The sequence below is a fragment of the Stigmatopora argus genome, chromosome 19 (assembly GCF_051989625.1).
Source record: "Stigmatopora argus isolate UIUO_Sarg chromosome 19, RoL_Sarg_1.0, whole genome shotgun sequence".
NCBI classification, from domain to species: Eukaryota; Metazoa; Chordata; class Actinopteri; order Syngnathiformes; family Syngnathidae; genus Stigmatopora; species Stigmatopora argus.
This window is the reverse complement of record NC_135405.1, coordinates 10,611,787-10,630,641: the sequence shown is the minus strand read 5'-3', so window position 1 is coordinate 10,630,641 and position 18,855 is coordinate 10,611,787. Positions and strand designations below refer to the sequence as shown.

The 18,855-nt window shown below is 41.6% G+C and overlaps 3 protein-coding genes across 12 annotated transcripts in view; 2 read left to right on the top strand and 1 right to left on the bottom strand.

Annotated features, from left to right (window-relative positions):
• Positions 1–5,036, top strand: part of cad (carbamoyl-phosphate synthetase 2, aspartate transcarbamylase, and dihydroorotase) — a 12,101-nt gene extending 7,065 nt beyond the window's left edge. The window contains exons 26-44 of one of the 2 annotated variants that reach the window (XM_077587644.1): positions 80–184; positions 249–494; positions 615–696; positions 786–952; positions 1,024–1,188; positions 1,255–1,386; positions 1,468–1,669; positions 1,737–1,927; positions 2,015–2,155; positions 2,316–2,393; positions 2,463–2,604; positions 2,676–2,869; positions 2,969–3,043; positions 3,244–3,456; positions 3,536–3,661; positions 3,725–3,880; positions 4,296–4,397; positions 4,481–4,575; positions 4,652–5,036. In XM_077587644.1, the coding sequence (XP_077443770.1) occupies positions 80–184; positions 249–494; positions 615–696; positions 786–952; positions 1,024–1,188; positions 1,255–1,386; positions 1,468–1,669; positions 1,737–1,927; positions 2,015–2,155; positions 2,316–2,393; positions 2,463–2,604; positions 2,676–2,869; positions 2,969–3,043; positions 3,244–3,456; positions 3,536–3,661; positions 3,725–3,880; positions 4,296–4,397; positions 4,481–4,575; positions 4,652–4,751 (2,712 nt within the window). In that variant the 3' untranslated portion in view covers positions 4,752–5,036. Of the gene's footprint in view, positions 1–79; positions 185–248; positions 495–614; positions 697–785; positions 953–1,023; positions 1,189–1,254; positions 1,387–1,467; positions 1,670–1,736; positions 1,928–2,014; positions 2,156–2,315; positions 2,605–2,675; positions 2,870–2,968; positions 3,044–3,243; positions 3,457–3,535; positions 3,662–3,724; positions 3,881–4,295; positions 4,398–4,480; positions 4,576–4,651 lie in introns of both variants that reach the window. The other variant, XM_077587643.1, reaches the window with a different exon arrangement.
• On the bottom strand, positions 4,681–18,855 carry mpv17 (mitochondrial inner membrane protein MPV17). Of its 6 annotated transcripts, XR_013296909.1 has the most exons (10): positions 18,396–18,583; positions 17,766–17,841; positions 17,169–17,284; positions 17,002–17,094; positions 16,829–16,924; positions 16,117–16,149; positions 15,983–16,035; positions 15,188–15,278; positions 12,329–12,402; positions 4,681–4,734 (listed from the first exon to the last, which is right to left on the bottom strand). XR_013296909.1 is itself a non-coding variant. In XM_077587662.1 (9 exons), the coding sequence occupies exons 2-8, from the start codon at positions 17,836–17,838 to the stop codon at positions 15,209–15,211; spliced, it is 534 nt and encodes a 177-aa protein (XP_077443788.1). In that variant the 5' UTR covers positions 17,839–17,841; positions 18,396–18,583; the 3' UTR covers positions 9,526–12,402; positions 15,188–15,208. The 6 variants fall into 6 exon arrangements, 5 of the variants coding, with proteins under 5 accessions (XP_077443788.1, XP_077443787.1, XP_077443790.1 ...); XM_077587662.1 differs by lacking the exon at positions 4,681–4,734 and having other exon boundaries at positions 9,526–12,402; XM_077587661.1 differs by lacking the exons at positions 4,681–4,734; positions 12,329–12,402 and adding an exon at positions 18,753–18,855 and having other exon boundaries at positions 14,996–15,278; positions 18,396–18,481.
• dnajc5ga (DnaJ (Hsp40) homolog, subfamily C, member 5 gamma a) lies at positions 5,113–10,428 on the top strand. 4 transcript variants are annotated; one of them, XM_077587655.1, is made up of 7 exons: positions 5,113–5,288; positions 6,601–6,630; positions 7,192–7,336; positions 7,687–7,900; positions 7,965–8,121; positions 8,564–8,709; positions 8,889–10,428. In XM_077587655.1, exons 3-6 carry the CDS (start codon positions 7,206–7,208, stop codon positions 8,704–8,706), a joined length of 645 nt encoding a protein of 214 aa, XP_077443781.1. In that variant the 5' UTR covers positions 5,113–5,288; positions 6,601–6,630; positions 7,192–7,205; the 3' UTR covers positions 8,707–8,709; positions 8,889–10,428. The 4 variants fall into 4 exon arrangements, with proteins under 4 accessions (XP_077443781.1, XP_077443782.1, XP_077443783.1 ...); XM_077587656.1 differs by having other exon boundaries at positions 6,531–6,630; XM_077587657.1 differs by lacking the exon at positions 6,601–6,630.

Sequence of the window (18,855 nt, the reverse complement as noted above, 5' to 3'; positions counted from 1 at the left end):
TAAGGTCATTTCTAACTTGTCATCTTGAATACAGCACTGTTAACTGAATGAGATAATACATTTTGTTCTGGGTTTTTAGAACAAGAGTGAGCTGCTGCCCACAGTGCAGGCTCTGGAGTCGCTAGGTTACGATCTGTATGCAAGTCTGGGGACTGCCGATTTCTACACTGAACATGGCGTCAAGGCAAGTTGACGCACCAGAACGCTTACTTCTAGTAGCATTCTTACTTGTATTTTTCTTTGGGCAGGTGAAGGCAGTGGACTGGCCATTTGAGGAGGAAGACAGTGCATGTCCCACCAAGGAAAAGCAGCGCAGCATCATGAACTACCTGGCGGAGAACCACTTTGACCTGGTGATCAACCTCTCCATGAGAAACAGCGGCGGACGCCGCCTGTCCTCTTTCGTCACCAAGGGTTACCGCACCCGCCGTATGGCCATCGACTACTCGGTGCCGCTCATTATCGACATCAAGTGTACTAAACTCTTTGTTCAGGTATGTAGATAGTCAATAACTCTTTCCTGAGTTACATTTTTTTTTCATTTTGGCTCTTAATGGTCACTTTATATGTCTTGATCGGCGCATAAATCTGATGATTGAAACTCTTGTTGCCAGGCGCTCCTTCGGATTGGTCCAAGTCCAGCGGTGAAGACTCACATTGACAGCATAACGTCACAGACGCTGGTCCGCCTACCTGGTGAGTGTCTAAGGTTGGCTTAAGGACTTTTTATTTCTAACTTCCAGAAAAATACAGGACGCGTATAAAATGCTTGTCTGGGCTGCCAGGTCTTATCGACGTCCACGTCCACTTACGGGAACCTGGCGGCACACACAAGGAGGATTTTTCATCGGGCACGGCGGCCGCCCTAGCAGGCGGCGTGACCATGGTGTGCGCTATGCCCAACACCTCTCCCGCCATCACCGACGCCGCCTCTCTGGCATATGTACAGAAGGTGATTTTCAGCACGAAAGTTGTGCTTTCGCGTCCCATGTTTCAACTCACTGGTTTCATGTGACGTCGTAGCTAGCCAAAGCCGGCTGCCGTTGCGACTACTCGCTCTACCTTGGCGCCGCCTCGGACAACGCGGGTGTCCTGCCGTCTTTGGCCAGTCAGGCGAATGGCCTGAAGATGTACTTGAACGAGACCTATTCCACTCTCAAGATGGACAATGTTTCCCTGTGGATGGAGGTATGGGTTCCTCGCTAGGTAGCGGTGTTTGTCGACTTCGCTCATGTAAGTTTCTTCTCTTTGAAGCACTTTGAGAAATGGCCCAAACATCTCCCCATCGTGGTCCACGCTGAGAAGCAGACAGTGGCCGCCGTCTTGATGGTAGCTCAGCTATACCAGCGGTCGGTGCATATCTGCCATGTGGCCAAGAAGGAAGAGGTATGAAGACGCTTTCCTTTCACACCGAGAATCAGGAGTACTACATAAGATAACGAGCCACCCTCCCCCCTCCACATTCAGATTGTGATCATCCGGGCCGCCAAGCAGAGGGGCATCCAGGTGACGTGCGAGGTGGCGCCCCATCATTTATTCCTGAACGAAGATAACGTGGTCGAGATGAGCAACAAGCGAGCGCAGGTGCGACCCATGTTGGGCTCGCGGGAGGACATGGAGGCGCTGTGGGAAAATATGGACATCATCGACTGCTTCGCCACGGACCACGGTTAGCGGCGGCATCGCCTCCGAAAAGAAAAAGACGAGAGTTGCATTTTCCTGAATTTTTTTTGTAGCTCCTCACACCGTGGAAGAGAAGGACAGCGACAATCCTCCCCCGGGCTATCCCGGCCTGGAGACCCTTCTGCCGCTTCTACTCACTGCCGTTAGCGAGGGCCGCCTGACTTTAGACGACATCATCCGACGTCTTTACGACAACCCGCGCCGTATCTTCAACCTGCCTGTGCAGGACAACACCTACGTGGAGGTTAGTTTTTCCGCTGTCACTGAAGATCCTTGAAAACTACCGAATCTTATTATTGACAAGTTGGTTTTCCCATGCATTCTCTTATAGGTAGACTTGGAGCAGGAGTGGGTGATTCCATCAGCCATGCAGTTCACCAAGTCCAAGTGGACGCCATTCCAAGGCATGAAGGTGAAAGGCAAAGTTCGCCGTGTGGTCCTGCGAGGAGAGGTGGCCTACATCGACGGGCAGGTAAATTTTTACAGAGATGGGGTGCCAAACACCATGGAAAGATGATCCAAATCCTATTTTACTTTTACTTCAAATGTCAGAAAATACTTTCATAATGTTGTCAACATTATATTATTGCTCCTCAAACTAAAATGAATGTTCTTATTTTCTTTGTGCTTAGGTTTTAGTGCCTCCAGGTTATGGCGAGGACGTGAGGACATGGCCCGTGGCGCCCATCCCTACGCCTGAAAGCCCAATGGTAAGAAATTCAAATCCAGTCTTAAGAAAACGGATGCACGTTGAAGTGGGCATGGCTTTTATCCATCAGACCCCCGAGCGTCCTCGCCCGACTCCTCCTCGCGAAGGTATATTGCGCGCCCGGGCCGCCAGTCCCCGTCGTTCGGCCGGAGACGGTCGCTACCTACAACCCGCTCGGGTTCATCGTTCGTCGGACCCGGGACAGCCGCCGGGTAGGAAAAAAAGGGTAAATGAGGGAAGTTTGTTTTTAGGCTTCCTCATCTTTTTTTCCCCTCGCACACAGAGATTGTGACGCTGCCACCCTCGGGCACGGGCGAAAGCTACAGCCACCCGCCTCCGCTGTCCAGGCTCCTGTCGCCCCAAGCCATGCCAGGGCAGATGCCTGTGATACAGCAAGCCCACCCTCAAGTATCCCCTCTGCTGCAGCCCCTAGTGGGGCAGCATGTCCTGTCGGTCAAGCAATTCAGCAAAGAGCAGGTGGGATATTCATATTGCATGATCAAATCCATCATTGGCTGCCAGCCTCTAAAATGGAGTGGATGTCCTGAGATTACCTTTTTTTTTGTCTTGTTTCAGATGTCTCACCTGTTCAACGTTGCGCACACGTTACGTTTAATGGTTAAGAAGGAAGTCAGTTTGGACATTCTCAAAGTGAGTCCCAAGAAGATAGATTTATTTAACTGTGTTCAAGTTAAATTAAGAATGGATAAAGGAATTGTCAACCTTTCATAATGTTTTCTAACCATAACAAATAGTAAGCTGAAGTCATCACATTTATTTAAGCATTGGCCCTACCACACAAAAAAATCAGTCATGAAATATGCTCTGGTTATTCACAATTACCTCCACAGGGCAAAGTGATGGCGGCCATTTTCTACGAAGTGAGCACCCGCACCAGCAGCTCCTTTGCGGTAGCCATGCAACGTCTTGGCGGCTCCGTGGTCCACTTCTCGGAGTCCACTTCGTCCACGCAAAAGGGCGAGTCCCTGGGCGACACAGTGCAAACCATGAGTGGCTACGCTGACGTGATAGTGCTGCGACACCCCAAACCTGGCGCCGTGGAGGTGCGCCCATATTCTTAAAATCCCACTCAACTCAAAGTTTTTTTTTTTTAAATTAGTACTCCTATGCGCTCTCATGCAGGGAGTGTCTCGCCACTGCCGCAAGCCCATAATCAACGCAGGCGACGGCGTTGGCGAGCATCCCACCCAGGCCCTTTTGGACGTCTTCACCATTCGGGAGGAGCTCGGCACCGTCAACGGCATGACGGTGAGGTTCGCCGTCCGGCGGGTCTCGAGGAAACGGCTTTTAAATGTTTGACCTTTGAACCAGATCACCATGGTTGGCGACCTGAAGCACGGCCGAACTGTCCACTCGCTGGCCAAACTGCTGACTCAGTACCGCATAACGCTGCGCTACGTGGCCCCCAAGAACCTCCACATGCCAGCTGAGATCATCGACTTTGTGGCTTCCAAGGGCATTAAACAGGTTGGTTTGGGCGTAATTACCAAAGCTCGACTAGCAGGGAGCGGTGTTATGCAATATCAGTATTGAAATAATCAAATTTGAGCCAAGATATTAAAAAAGAAAGAAAAACACATTCTTTACTGTTATATCACTGTGTTAAGAGGGACTTTTTTGTTAAGGTGAATTTAAAATTTCCATTTCAAAAAGTTTTCACCCTTTTGTATGAGCTTTTAAACGGTAGTGTTGTAATCATAAAACTGTCGCTATCAAGGACTAAGATAGTTCTGATTAACATTTGCTAGTCAGTCAGTTGTTTGCTATTTGTTAGTCTTGCTTTTACATCATGGTTTGTTTGTCACACCATCAATAGTTTAAAGAGTTATTGATGGTGAGTTCTGGACTAAACTGATAGTGAATTCAATCATGTTTTTCACAGGAGGAATTTGACAGTATCGAGGAAGCGCTGCCTGACACTGACGTCCTCTACATGACCAGAATCCAGAAGGAGCGATTTGCATCCCAAGCAGAGTACAAGGCCGTAAGATGACGTTCCTGTGGTGTAATTTTAAACTCTTAGCTCATTAAAAAAATCCACATTTAAAGTTCAATTTCTGGGTGCAGTGTTTCGGACAATTCATCCTCAGCCCTCATATCATGACCGGAGCCAAGAAAAAGATGGTCGTCATGCATCCGATGCCCAGAGTCAATGAAATCAGGTTCGATGATTATACTATTAAATGGTTTTACACTGGATTATCCCACTGACCTTTTGGGCTTCTGTTATGCTTTCAGCGCGGAAGTGGACACAGACCCCAGGGCCGCCTACTTCCGCCAGGTCGAAAACGGCATGTACATCCGGATGGCACTGCTGGCAACTGTGTTGGGACGATAATTTACATCAATTTATTCCTCCCAAACAAGTTATTTTGAGAGCAGTTTTTTTCTTTTACAAGGGAACCCTCAGGGGAAAGAATGCTGCTTTGAGCAACAAAATTTAAGAATATACGTGCCAAAAGTCTGCTTTTTCTCCCCTTATGCGATATACCTCATCTAGTTTAAATGTGCTGCATTACCCTATCATGTACTCCAATTGTCATTTTAGATTGTCACATAGGTATTCGAGATGTTTTTTGTACTGTGGAAAAATGAATTAAAAGACATTAATGCCTTTTTGAAATTGTTGGTATTGTTGAATCTGACACTTGGAAGTTATAGTATTTCCGTTTGACTTGAACGCGTCACGGCGGTGGTATAACGTCATTCCCTGGAAAGAGCTTGAGAGGGGGCTGTGGTTAGACCGGTGCGGTTCGGCTGGGTTCGGTTAGCGCTGCCGCCACATGAAAACTCGCCCCGGCTGACCTTCCCTACGCGGTACCGAGCTCATGACTCGGGATCCGGACAATAAACCAGATGATCCAGATAGCATCAGGTAACACACCCTCTAGTTAGCATGATGCTAAGCAGCCTCGGAAGGGCCTATTTCATCGGAAAAATCTGACACTTTGTGCTCGATTTAGATTTTTTTTCTATGCACAAAGTGAAGATTATTTTCTTTTAATTCAGGTATTGTTGATCACCCCGTGGTTGCATTTGCGTGCACCATCCATGTACACATTTGAATATATTGAGGAAAACAATAGAAAATAATGGTAAGAATTATAAATTCAATAAATACGAATGCAAGATAAAGTAGTAGTTGCGGGTTCTAAACATTTTAGTAGAATTTGTTAAGGCTTAACAACAGATAGAAAACGGGGGAATGTGTAATAGCTCAAAATTCCAACGCGGTTTGGTGGTACTTGAAATAGCTGTAACCATACTAGTTCGTCTTTGAACGTCCCGGGACGTCCATTTTTGTCTTATTTTATGTTGTGAACTCCAGACATTAAATCTCTCAATGACAGTTATTTGTTGTCGAGTGGAATCATAGAAAGTAGTTAATTGTCAACGTGCCGGGAGATTAACATTAGCCGGAGGATTAGGTCTAGCCAGGCAAGGACACGGACGACAATCACGCGGCGTCACTTGGGCAGAGCAGATAGTCACAAAGGCTCAATATGGCCTAAATTCATTTAAATGAGCTGAAAAAGAAGAGTTTTAATCACAACGAGTTGACTGATGGAAGCGCTTTCTCACAATACAGCATTTAGCCATGAATGCAACCACGCCGGTTGCCCCGCCCCTTTCACCTGCCAATCATCAGCATCAGCATCACAAGAGTTGCACAGTCGTCTCGTCATGTAAACTAATTCCTTCCATTTTGACTTGGAGGATGGCAGGGATCTTGCAAGATAGATTTTTTGTAAAACTATGTTTTGTTAAAATGATTTACTGGCTGAACTACTCAAAGGTTTTCTAAAAATGCTTCTTTTAGTCAACGATAGTTGCATTGTTCAAATTCCAATTGCAAATCTTCAAAAGACTTACCAGTGCTCTATTCCTTTTGCCTACGCTTACATAATAGTCTGTGCGCAATATGGCCATGAGCGCCACCATCTGGACGCGTGTCCGGCTAGAATGATTAAAACAACGTCCGTCTTGAGCTCTCGTTTGGCCTGTTTTTAATTACTTTGATACGCTTTCTGGGAGCAGGGAGAAACGCCAAAGCGGAACCAGGACTTGCCGTTAAATGTGGGGATTAATGATGTCATTTTTTTGTGTTTGGGGATAGGCGGAATTCATGGTGTTGATGTATTTCAAGATGTGCCATCTTGTGTATGTGTTTGTTTCCTCTTGACCAGACTCTGAGCCACCTACCCCTAATGTGAGAGGTCAGCAAAATGTAATCTTCTTTGCCTAATGACCCGTGTGTGTGTGTGTGTGTGTTTGTGTGTGTGTGTGTGTGTGTGTGTGTCCCCGTCTGTCTGTTTTTACATGCAGTGACTACATTAGATAAGCTGCCCCCACAACGTATATAATGGAACTAAAAATAATTCTAATTAGTGTAGCATTCTGGGAGAGCAAACGGCTGCCTATGCAACCAAATTCAAAGCATTGCCATATTTCTAAAATTTGATTTTTTTTCCCTTATCACCTACCCTGCAAATTGAGAGTAATTGTTTACCTTTGTGAACGTAAAGCTCACGACCCCACAACATTTTAACACATCTTCTATTCTATATCATAAATAGAATGGACATCTAAGTCATCAGAACAGTAGAAAAGTTGTCGATCTGTATCCTTACTGCTTACTGTTATAATTGGTGAATTACTAAAGTTACTGTGTGGTCATTGTAAAAACAGATTACTTTTTAGATTAGATCTGGTTCAACTACATTTAATTGCTCAAACCACTTGAAGTAAAATACTGACTGTTAGCGTATTTCATTTAGAGCGGAGCTGAGCCATGGTCGACCCTAACGCCAACGCCCACGTCCCGGGCCCCCTGAGGAAGACCTCCACGACTGGGGAGAGCGTCTACAAGGTGTTGGGCCTGGAGAAAGGAGCCTCACCTGAAGACATCAAGAAAGCCTACAGGTTGCCTCTCGACAAGTCGTGATGTCTGACGCGGCAAATTTTGGAGTATCGGTCAGTCCGATGCAGTAATTGTGCGTGTTTTCAGTAGCATGGTGCTTTTCGGCTGGTATAAATCAAACCACCAGGCAAAATGTCCACTGAGTGGGACTACTACGTCTCTTTAGAAACTAATAATATTTGTAAGCAAAAAAAATACTTACAAGCTTCATCAATCATTAGTATTTATTATAAGTGAGTATTATTGGAAAAACATATGGAAACAAATCGGATTTGAAGTAAAAATAAAATAAAATAAAAATACCGCATTGGAACATCCCTAACATGGAGTCTCTTTTGGTCCTTCCTGGCAGAAAGTTGGCGCTTAAATACCACCCGGACAAGAACCCGGACAACCCAGAAGCAGCGGAGAAGTTCAAGGAGATAAATAACGCCCACTCCATCCTCAGCGACGAGACCAAGCGAAAAATCTATGACGAGTATGGCTCCTTGGGTCTCTACGTGTCCGAGCAGTTCGGAGAGGAGAGTGTCAAGTACTACTTCCTCATGTCCAAGTGGTGGTTCAAGGTAGGTCCTCGATTTGGACGTCGTTCCAATCCTGCGCGGCAAACTCAGGCCGAGTGGTGCGCAGGCTTTGGTGGTCTGCTGCACGCTGTTCAGCTGCTGCTGTTGTTGCTGCTGTTGCTGCTGCTGTTGCGGAAAGTGCAAACCCCCCGAGGACGACGAAAACTACCAGTACGTGGACCCCGAGGACCAGGACGAACAGAACAATACGGAAGCAAACAGCGGTGAGAGGCAACGTTGACGCCGTTTGTAAGGGACGTCAACATTTAAAATAGCCGTCCACTCTAGTGTCCACTGTGTTGGCGCCCCCAACTTCATCAACTTAATCATTTAAACGGTCAAAGCGTCTCCAAAAATGGCGACCAAAAGACGGTGACCAAAAGACCGGCGACCAAAAGACCGGCGACCAAACGAACGCACGCGTCCAAAAATGGACAACTTTGCCCAATTGTGTAGCCGTTTAGCGCGCCAACACAACTTCACCATCCTAAACTTGAAGTGAAATTTTCAGAGGTGAGGATTTATCCATCTGACTCTGACACCCCGTGAAGCATTTTTCTAAATATTTTTCTTCTCCCCCAAAATACTGCTTCCTATTCATGTGTTATCTTCAAAACACATTGTTAGGATTAGCATGTTGTCACTGACGTTGATTTCCAAAAACAGGCAACACGGTAATCATAGGCCAGCCCTCGTCTAGCGGGGTCGACCAAACCCCAGACGGCAACGGTCCGCCCATCCCGCCGGCTCCGGCGCCCGAGCCCCGAGAGGAGGAGAAGCCCCCAGAGAGCTCGCCCGAGTCGAAATGACTCGTAAGAGCCGCCGCGTCCTTTGTCCGCCTCCGTCCTCGACCAGCACGTCCACATTTTTCCGTGCTACTAATTGCATGTCGCACTCCAAACTACAGCATTCCATTCAAATGTGATCCATTTGCATGTGGACGACTGGAAATCCACGTCAGCTCACGCCGTCTCTCGCTTTCCTCTCACAGAACGATGACACCCGACGTCACGTGTGGACAAGAGAGAAGTTGGGTTCCTTCCCTGGCAGCGAGATCCGGACCGCCACCGTTATCCACGACCTCCTCCGAGGAAAGCTTCTCCTTGTTCTTCTTCTGTGGACCTCCCTCCCCGCATCCCGTTTCCACAAGGTCCTTCATCGGGATCCAGGAGACGGATTGAAACTGTCCTCTTGGAGCAAACCTCTTTCGAGAGGCGCGGACTTTAGGGAAATCTGGCATGCATGTGAATTTTTGTTGTTGTTGGAATCATCATGCACGTACCCCCCGGAGTCTTCTCCTTTTGTGCCAGTCACTGCAAACTAAAGTAAACCAGCAAATTGACTGATGTAGCCGGCTAACAGTGGTGAGATCTGCTGCGTGTTAGCAGGTGTGCGCTGTTGTTATCGTCCTATGTAGCGCTGCAGTCTTTTCCCACATAATCATCAGAGATGATGGGCGGTCATAACCACTTTTGGATGTAGAATCTTTGAAGTAGTCAAAAAAAAAAGCACATTGGCGCACATTGGGGTGAATTTCCCAATGAGAAAGCATGAAAAGTCATCCAAAATGGCTGACTTGCAGTTCAAAGTCAGATATTGCTCTTTGAGACTTGTCCACCCAGTTGTTATTTTTGTCTTTTCAGGACAAAAATGTTACAAAATGGCGGACATACTTTTGATTTTAGGCTGTAGCATCATGAAGGCGATTGAAAGAGGATTTAATAATTCCTCTTATGTATGCCGAGTCCATATTCAATGTTTACATATAAGACTGATTACTTTCTTTTCCAGTCAGACGAATCTTTAACTCATTCACCGACACTGACGGCTGTAGCAGTCAAAGATTCGTGTTAAATGGGCCGCGTGGCAAAGAGGAAATGGTCTTTTTTCCTCGTTGCGTTACGGAAAATTCCCGCTGTGTTGTGCCTTTAAACACACTGGGGTAAGTGGCAAGCATACGCTCACTAAGAGTTAATCTGATTTAATCTGATGATAGAATTATGACTATTTCAATGGCAACGGTTGAGAGTCACTATGCAAAATTATTCATTTAGAATCAAGCCAGCATTTTTAAATTGAGCCGTTTTATCAAGTTGGAAAATCCAAAACGTTTGGTATTTGTGAGAGTTGAGTGAAATATTTTCAACTTTGTTTTTGTCATGTATTTGTGCTGTTTCGGAGCACATTTTAAATTCTAAATGTGACTACTAACTTCAACAGTAATATTGAAAAATAGTGCTTGATGACATTTTTATTTTTGTTGTTGGGTCATAAAAAAACACAGAGTTGGTCATCATACATTTTTATCCATGTGTTTTGTGTATAAATATTTTTTAAGTTATGTGAAGAGAGTACGCCAAGTGTCATTATGCTAATCTGTTAGCATGTTTAGGGTTAGACAAACTTTTTGTTTTTTGTGTCCTTTCATAAGAATCCAATAGGACAATCTGTCATTAATAATCAGAAAACCGATATTAATTTGAAAAAAAAATATTAGAAAGGAGACAATAAATTGACCTGGTTAAAAGTGACTAGTTGTGTTTTTACTTTGTAATGAGACAATTTTTAAAAAGGTTACTTTGTAATATTCTTCACTTTGTTTTTGAATTGCATGCAGTTTTATGTGCTTTTGCTTCCGAACCTGCAGATGACATTTTTGTTTTTTCTGTATGTATTATTAACTAATTTTGAAGTAAACCGCTTTATTATCGCCTCATGGAGAATATTATCGACGTGTATCGAAGACAACTGGACTCCAGGTCAGCCCCCAAGTAAAAGTCTTTGCATCATTTTTCTGAATATTCCTCTGATCTATCATAAGAAGTCCACCACAATAGTTTTATGGCCACTAGAGGGCATAGTTTTACCCTCTTTTGTTGTCAAAATAGCTTGCAAAGTTTGTTTGCGTGTCCCTCTTTTGTTGTCAAAATTAGCTTGCAACGCGTCTATCTGTAGCAGTCACATTTGGGATGATGCGTTTGTGTGCGTGTCACGTTCACGCTGACTGTATTTGCAGATGGACGCCGGCATCCCATAATAGACAGGGTTGTTCTCGTTGGAATGCATGACTCATTCCGTTTATTCCAATGTAGTTTTTCAAGGTACGTAAGGTTGAGAAAGAAAAAAAAATTCTCCTTTGATTTAAAGGTGTTTTTAACCACATTTTGTTAGGGTGACATTATACAGAAACAATAGAAATAAAAATAATCATTTGTTGAACTTCGTTATTCGAATTTCATAAACTTGGTGCATTTTTCTCGTGTAAATAGTAACATTTTAAGCAGATAGGATTTTGACACAGTATTTTTTTAGGCATATCTTATCGCATCGTTAGCAAAAGTTGGGGTTACGGGACCACATTTGACATTATAGAGGAGATTATGGATCATGAAGGGTCATAATAAAAGGCAATATGTGACAACATGTCAAGTAATAATAAACAGAACATTTAACATAGGGAACATTATTGTACCAAAATGGAACATATCATGTAATGGGGTACATTATGGGACACTATGGGTAAAATGGGACACATAGTAGCATTGTGGGGACACATAGTAGCATTGTGGGGACACATAGTAGCATTGCGGGGACACTATGGGTAAAATGGGACACATAGTAGCATTGTGGGGACAATATGGGTAAAATGGGGCACATATTAGCATTGTGGGGACACTATGGGTAAATGGGACACATAGTAGCATTGTGGGGACACTATGGGTAAATGGGACATAGTAGCGTTGTGGGGACACTGGGACAAAATTAAACATCATGGGATAAAATATGGTACATTATGGGACACTAAGGGTCATATTGGGACTTGATGGTAGCATGATGGGACACTATGGGACAATAAAGCTACGACTATGGGTCATAATGGGATCCAAATTGGGTATGTATGGGACACTATGGGCCAAAATGGGACTTACTAATAGGATTATGGGACATGATGGGTCATATTTGCACCTACAGAGTATGGGACATAATAGGGGACATTATGGGACATGTCTAAGAGTCATAATTGGAGCCAAAGGGGGTCTTTATGGACACTATGGAACAAAATGGGACATAATAGGGGACATTATGGGATATGTCTAAGAGTCATAATTGGAGACAAAAGGGGTCTTTATGAATAATATGGGACATAATAGGGACATAATAGGGGACATTATGGGATATGTCTAAGGGTCATAATTGGAGCTAAAGGGGGTTTTTATGAACACTATGGCACAAAATGGGACACAATAGGAGTACATGTATAATAATAGGGGCCAATAGTTAGCATTAAAGGGCATAATAGTCTAAACATGATGATACATTAAAACATATATTTGGTGAGAGTAAGGGGACAACCGAATGGGATGCAAAAATAGTAGTATTGTGCTACACTGCATAATGCTATTTGGAACAAATCTAATTGGAAAAACGCACCTGATAGAAGAGCAGTGGTTCCAGGATGCACCCCTGAAGAACGCCGCTCCCAAGTCCATGGACATAATGAGTAACTGAAATAAAGCGGAGAAAAATCCATGACAAATGTGCCCAAAATGAAGATGTAAAAAGAGTGTGAAGGTCATTGTCGATGAAATCGCTTGAAGCATTTGAGTCACACTAAAACACCTAAAGTGTTTGTGTGCGCGCGCAGATGGCGGCGCGGACATTTGGCCGCCATCTCGCGCTCTGATTCACTCAATCTGAGACGAAGACGAATAAGACGCCGACGTCACCGCGACACGCGCCAAAATCGATTGACTGGAAATCAACTTTTTATTGTCAATGTGGACAACATTGCAGACGTGCTAAACGACATCCACTTCCGACGGTTAGTACAAAAAGTCAACTCCTCACGCTAGAACTTGTAAAAAAATGCAAAAGATAATAAATTGTAACATGAAAATGATCACATCTATCACATTGAAATATTCCATTAAAACACAAATATTACTCCATTCAAACTTGGTATCATATCGAAAAGGTAAATGCATTAGTTTAAATCTTGAGCTTAAACATGAACTGTATCATGATAAACCCAATAAATTGAATTGAACGTTTTGCACAAATGAGTACCTTGTAAGGGTTTAAATAAAAAAAAAACATGTATTAAAGGGTCAAGTCATTGTATTATATAAAACACAATTCACATTAGCATTTTTTGGAGAAGTGATTCAAGATGAGTGTTTTCATTTACCAGCATGTTCAGCTTGTATCAAATCATCACTTTGTTATATTATTATTTATGGTATATATGATATATGCTCATGTAATGTGCACGTGTTGTCATTCAGGTGAAGATGACCTTGACGATGAGTCAGAGGTGGAATGACGGTCCACTTGCACATTGTGAGCTGAGTAGACAAGCAAATGTAAGGTTTTATCAAGCACTTTGAATGCATTAATTTGCCTATAAAAGGCCACAATGCGTTTTTTAAGCCCCCCTGCTTGCAAAGAGTTAACACAGATCACCCACATTGCTTTCTGTGAACTCCCTTCTCCACCCTTGGATGTTGTATTTTTTTTTGTACATGGAATCAATGTGAATAAAAAAACGGAATCTTCATAGACATTTGTTGAATCATTTTTTATTGGAAAATAGACACAAAAGGTCCCTCCTCTATGAAATTAAGTGATTTACAATACTGGCTATGTGACATTACAGTGTTTGTTTATTTCCTTCACTTTCCCATCTCATCTAGCATTTTCCTGTTGAGGTGCACACGTAGTTGCTCTTGCTCCTTTATGCGCGCGTTGTGGATCAGGTTTCTCAATATGTGAAAGGTCAAGTCGATGGAGAGCGGCATGTACTCCCTGCGCGTTCTCGTCTTGGGCTCAGAGTCAATCGCGTCCTCCTCCTCCGGCGTACCTCGGAGAAAGTGCCGAGGTATGCCGTCGCTGTCGGCCCCCCTCCCGAGGAGGACCTGAGTGGTCTGCGGGAGGAGGAGGGTGCCCAGGAGGAGCGAGGAGAGGAGAAATGATGCACACTTCATGCCTGCAATCCCCCTGAAAAGATGTATTTTGTTAATTTGGGTGTCAACTGTCAAAATATTCACATCTTTATTTTGAATTGATTGGCTGCCAATGATGCCGCTAGGCGTCCAATCTATTTTGAACGACTGGACGCCTATTGTTGTCAGTGGCAGCCAAAAAGTCATAAACATTGTTTCAAATTTAGTTCTATTAACTCTGATCGCACTTTTACTATTGAATATAGAATAATTTAAAAAATAGATCTAGCTAAAATGAATGCCATCATTGGAAAGGTTAAAAAAACAATGCACTACATTAAAATAATTTATAATTAAACGGGAAAAGGAAAATAAAACAATTAGGTAGAAAAATGAAAAACTATTAGTTTAAAATTAAATGAACTTGTTAAAAATATACAATTATTGTACTTTAGCTTCAACTGATTAAATTAATAAACTGTATAAAATGTAAAATCTAAATCTATTAACAGACGAGCTATATAATCAGAGTGTACAACTATTAAATGATGAATTTAACCCCCCAAATATTAACCTTAAAACCTGCCCATACATGAAATAACTTTAGCATTATATTAAAATATGCTTTAACATTCAACTATGCAGAAAAATAAACTTGCTTCAAATCAGCATTACACTTTTTAATTCAAAAGCAAAACAACAATATGCAAATAGTTCATGAATAAATCTTACTTGTTCAATTCTCTTGCTTTTTTGCCGTCTTGGGGTTCCGCTGAGGCTCGTTTCTTCACACCGACGGACCAGAGCGGCGTGTTTTATACACGCATTCTTTTACGTCACTGACACTGACACACACTTTTCCCTCACCCACACCCACACACACTTTTCCCGATTAAAAAAAAAACTCATCTCTATTCTATTCTTGGATACAAAATTTCAAAATAACGGGCGTCCAAATGACGACAGCATTTTCCCGCCTAAAGTGTCGAAAATATGCACACAAACTGGATATATTGTTCACCTGCTAAAGAGCACTTTGAGCAAAAATGAATTTTTCATCAGCAAGATAATGCGGGTCCAAGTTGGCCCGTATATATGTGCTTAATGGATTTTGCGGCCACTTTTTTTCTTTGTATGTATAGCACCCATGCCTACATAAAGTTTAAAAATATGCATTTATTCACAATGACTACTTTTGCAAAACATGTTTTGAACAGGTAATAAGAAATTGGCTAATAATTTTACATTGTAACACTGTTTTGGGGGTGAAGGAACTATTTGTTTGCATGGGTTTCAATATTTATGCCATACATGAATCCATGGGAAGAACAATAATATGTATAATCACCAAATGTGTGTCAGGTCTGGCTTAAACGGTGTTGGCCTTCCATGTCAAGTAAGAATTCCATGCCACGGCGACCACTTGGACGACAGCCAATCTGACAAAAGCACAAATTGATTATCAGATGACAACTATTTTGATTATCCAGTTATTTAAAGACATAGTTGACCTAAGTACTGTATCAAGTCTATTTTTTTAGATTCTTAATACAGAATATTTCCAAATATATTTCAATTTATTTTAATATAAAGATGAAAATAGTATTCTCTTACCCTTCTGTTTCTTAATGTGAAAAAATAAAGTAATTTTGCAAAGGACTTTGTATATACTTGTATTTTCCATTATCTGGGCAAAAAGTGGTAAACAATGTTTTCTTGATCTTTTGTCAATTCAAAAACATGAGTAAAAATATATTCCTTTTATAAGCAAAATTTTCAAATGTATATTCTTACATGTTTTTTTAATTAATTTTCCTTGCAGAAAAGTCTATTTTTTCAGATTCTTAATACAGAATATTTCCAAATATATTTCAATTTATTTTAATATAAAGATGAAAACAGTATTCTCTTACCCTTCTGTTTCTTAATTTGAAAAAAGAATGTAATTTAAAAAATGACTTTTTATATACTTGTTTTTTTTCCATTATCTTGGCAAAAAGTGGAAAACAATGTTTTCTTGATCTTTTGTCAATTCAAAAACATATTCCTTAAAATATATTCCTTTTATAAGCAACATTTTCAAACATATATTCTTACATGTTTTTAATTAATTTTCCTTGCAGGCCAAAAGTATGATACTAACCTGTGTTGCAGTGGGATGAAGTAAAAATTGGCCATCTGCACTGGCGGCCATAGCTGATAAAAAAAATGCATCAATTAACAAACAAACCTGACTTTGATAACAATAAAAAGATAATAATAAAAATGGAACCTTACATAGTAGTTGGAGATTAGAGCATCTTTATAGTCCTGTGACGACATTGCATTTCAGTTAATGAGTTAAAAACAGGAACAAAATAGCAAATGCGTGACGTGTGCATTTGCTATAATAGTTGAAGGTCACGGCATGTAATATGAAAATGTAAGTCTGGTATACAAGATTTTGTTGCGGGAGTAAAACATGTTCCTAATTATCAACTGACACATTTTTCATTGAGTTTACTTTCACGCGTGGTCGCAGACGTCAACCAGATTTGGCAATGAGAATAATATTACAAAGTGGCGTTTTAGTACACAAGGTTACAAAGGTAATGACTTATTGAGTCATACCGCAGTGTTGCCAAAATTTGGACCATATACGAGATTGAAATATTAAACGACGATAAATTAATAAACAAAGTAACTATCAAGACAATGTTACATTTGGAAAAATTACAAAATACATTTTTGGGGGGTCAAGTTTTTTATGTGACTGAGCACAGAGGCCATTTTGCAAGTGTGCCAAATCCCAACAGTGTGTGTTGATCAGCCCCCACTTTGTCATTTGTTCAGTGGGACGTGGTCGCCCGTCCTGCTTTCCAACGTTAATAATTGAGCAGCTGTGTTTGAACGCGTAGCGTGATCGCACACAACCTCAACTTTTTTTTTGATTGTTCATCCTTCAATTTTCAATTTTTTTTTAGCTCTTTCTTGTGTAATCATATCTCACCCGCCGTAGCTTGGCGATGTTCTGCTCCACGCTTAGCCCGTTCAGAACTCCCGACAAAGCCAGGAAGGCGCCCAGGAAACAAGGAGCGAAGCACAACTACAGAAAATAATTGATTATTCATTAAACTCATTGGCTACCATTGACCCCCAATCCATCTGAAGTGGGAGACTAACCTGATCAATCATCATCTTCTTCATAGCCACACTTTTACTTCCTCCGACCACCAAGCGGTCCAGAACTTTATACCAGCTACCTATGACAGGGCCCTTTGGACAGAAAATGACAAATCTTAATTCACAGATACCAACGAGCCAATCAAAAGTGTTCGTTCGGTCCGCACCACAAAGAAAAATCCAATGCTCATCATTTTGGCGGTCCGGCGCACGTCGTGTTGAGCGAGTCCACGGCGCTCAATCACTTGCTGCGAGATGATGTCGCCCATGCCGACAAGAGAACCTGCAAAAATGCAAAAAGCCCAGATGTAAGAAAAATGTCGCCACCGTGTGGTCAACATTGTTACTGCAGTATGACTGATATTCCAGTCACTGTGTTTCTAAAAATGACTATTACTCTCAGGTTTAGTTTGACATATTATAACATATGAAAGTTCTGGGAAAAAGTATTGGGACAACTACAAATGAGTGAAAAGTCATTGGACAGTCGCTAAAATAAATTGAGGTTACAATTATGTTTTTAAAACAATGCTAATTTGTAATGTTAACCTTTTCAAACTAGAATTAGAAACCACTTTAAGAGTTGTAAACATTACTACTGTGCTCTAAAAACATCAATTAGTAATACAGCTAACGGTATTCTGTGTGTGTGTGTGTGGTTCAAAGTTCTTTGCCTTTATTGATTCCCTATTGTGTCATTTTAAAAGTATACACAAACACAAGTCAAGGTGAAAGTCAGGATAAGATTGTGTTCATACACTCACCAGCTGTCACAATCTGCACCGTCCAAGGGCGTCTTGTCATAAGGGCCTGGTAGGACCGCCACAGGGCCGCCATCCTCTGTTTGAACAACGGGACCACATTATCCAAGTTTAGAAAATATGATGCCGTTTGGTGAGAAAAATCTCCAAACAGGTCAAAACGTTTTGTATATGTGGACATCTTTAGCATTTTAGTCAAATATTCATTTAAAAATAGACTTAAGAGTTCGTTTAACGTCGGAACTGTGTGAAATATTCATATTAGTTACGTGACGACATTTCAACGTGACTCCACTCAGTCAAAACTGCAAATAAGTGACGTTACCTCGCCTATTTGGAGGGTTACTTAAAGAGATGAATAAAATATATTTTACACCAAACGGAGTAATGTTTTTCTTCAAAAACTATGTATAAACTTTAAACGTTTGTCTTTCTTAATGACATGTCGGCATCACGTGCGGATTCAGGTAGTACATTCATATAACGTTACCTAGCTTGAAACGAGAGCGTATTCGGCGGAAATTCTATAACAAACTTTCGTGTTTAGGAGGGAAATACACATGTTTAAATAATCACAAAATAATAATAGTTCTTAGTAAATCTGATTACAAAAGTATTGAAATGTTTTCGAACCTGATTTTGATTAAGCCGCACAGCGAAAAGGCTGATGATGCGTTAACGTACCCTCGACGATGTACAGCAAAGTCGTACAACTCCTCCTTGGAAAGATTAGAAACACATTTAACTGTTATTTTGGATGTCTGCTGAATTGTGAATCAAACTTAATTCTGATGAAAAATACATAAATTAATAACAAGCAGGTTATTCCGTAAACTAGAGAAAACGAACGTTGCTGTCAAAGTAATTGTTTGATACCGAATGGATTTCATACATGTGAATTTAGTTTAAATCAATAGCTTAAAAACAGAGTGAAATAATAAAAATAATTGTTAAATTTCGTTTGTTTTAACCTAATGTAATTTTAATTACCACAATAATTGTCAAATTTCTTATTTTCTACGGGCGATGAAGGCCACGCAGCACATCACAATTCGTAACTTCCGCCACACTAGGTGAAAAAACATACACAAAA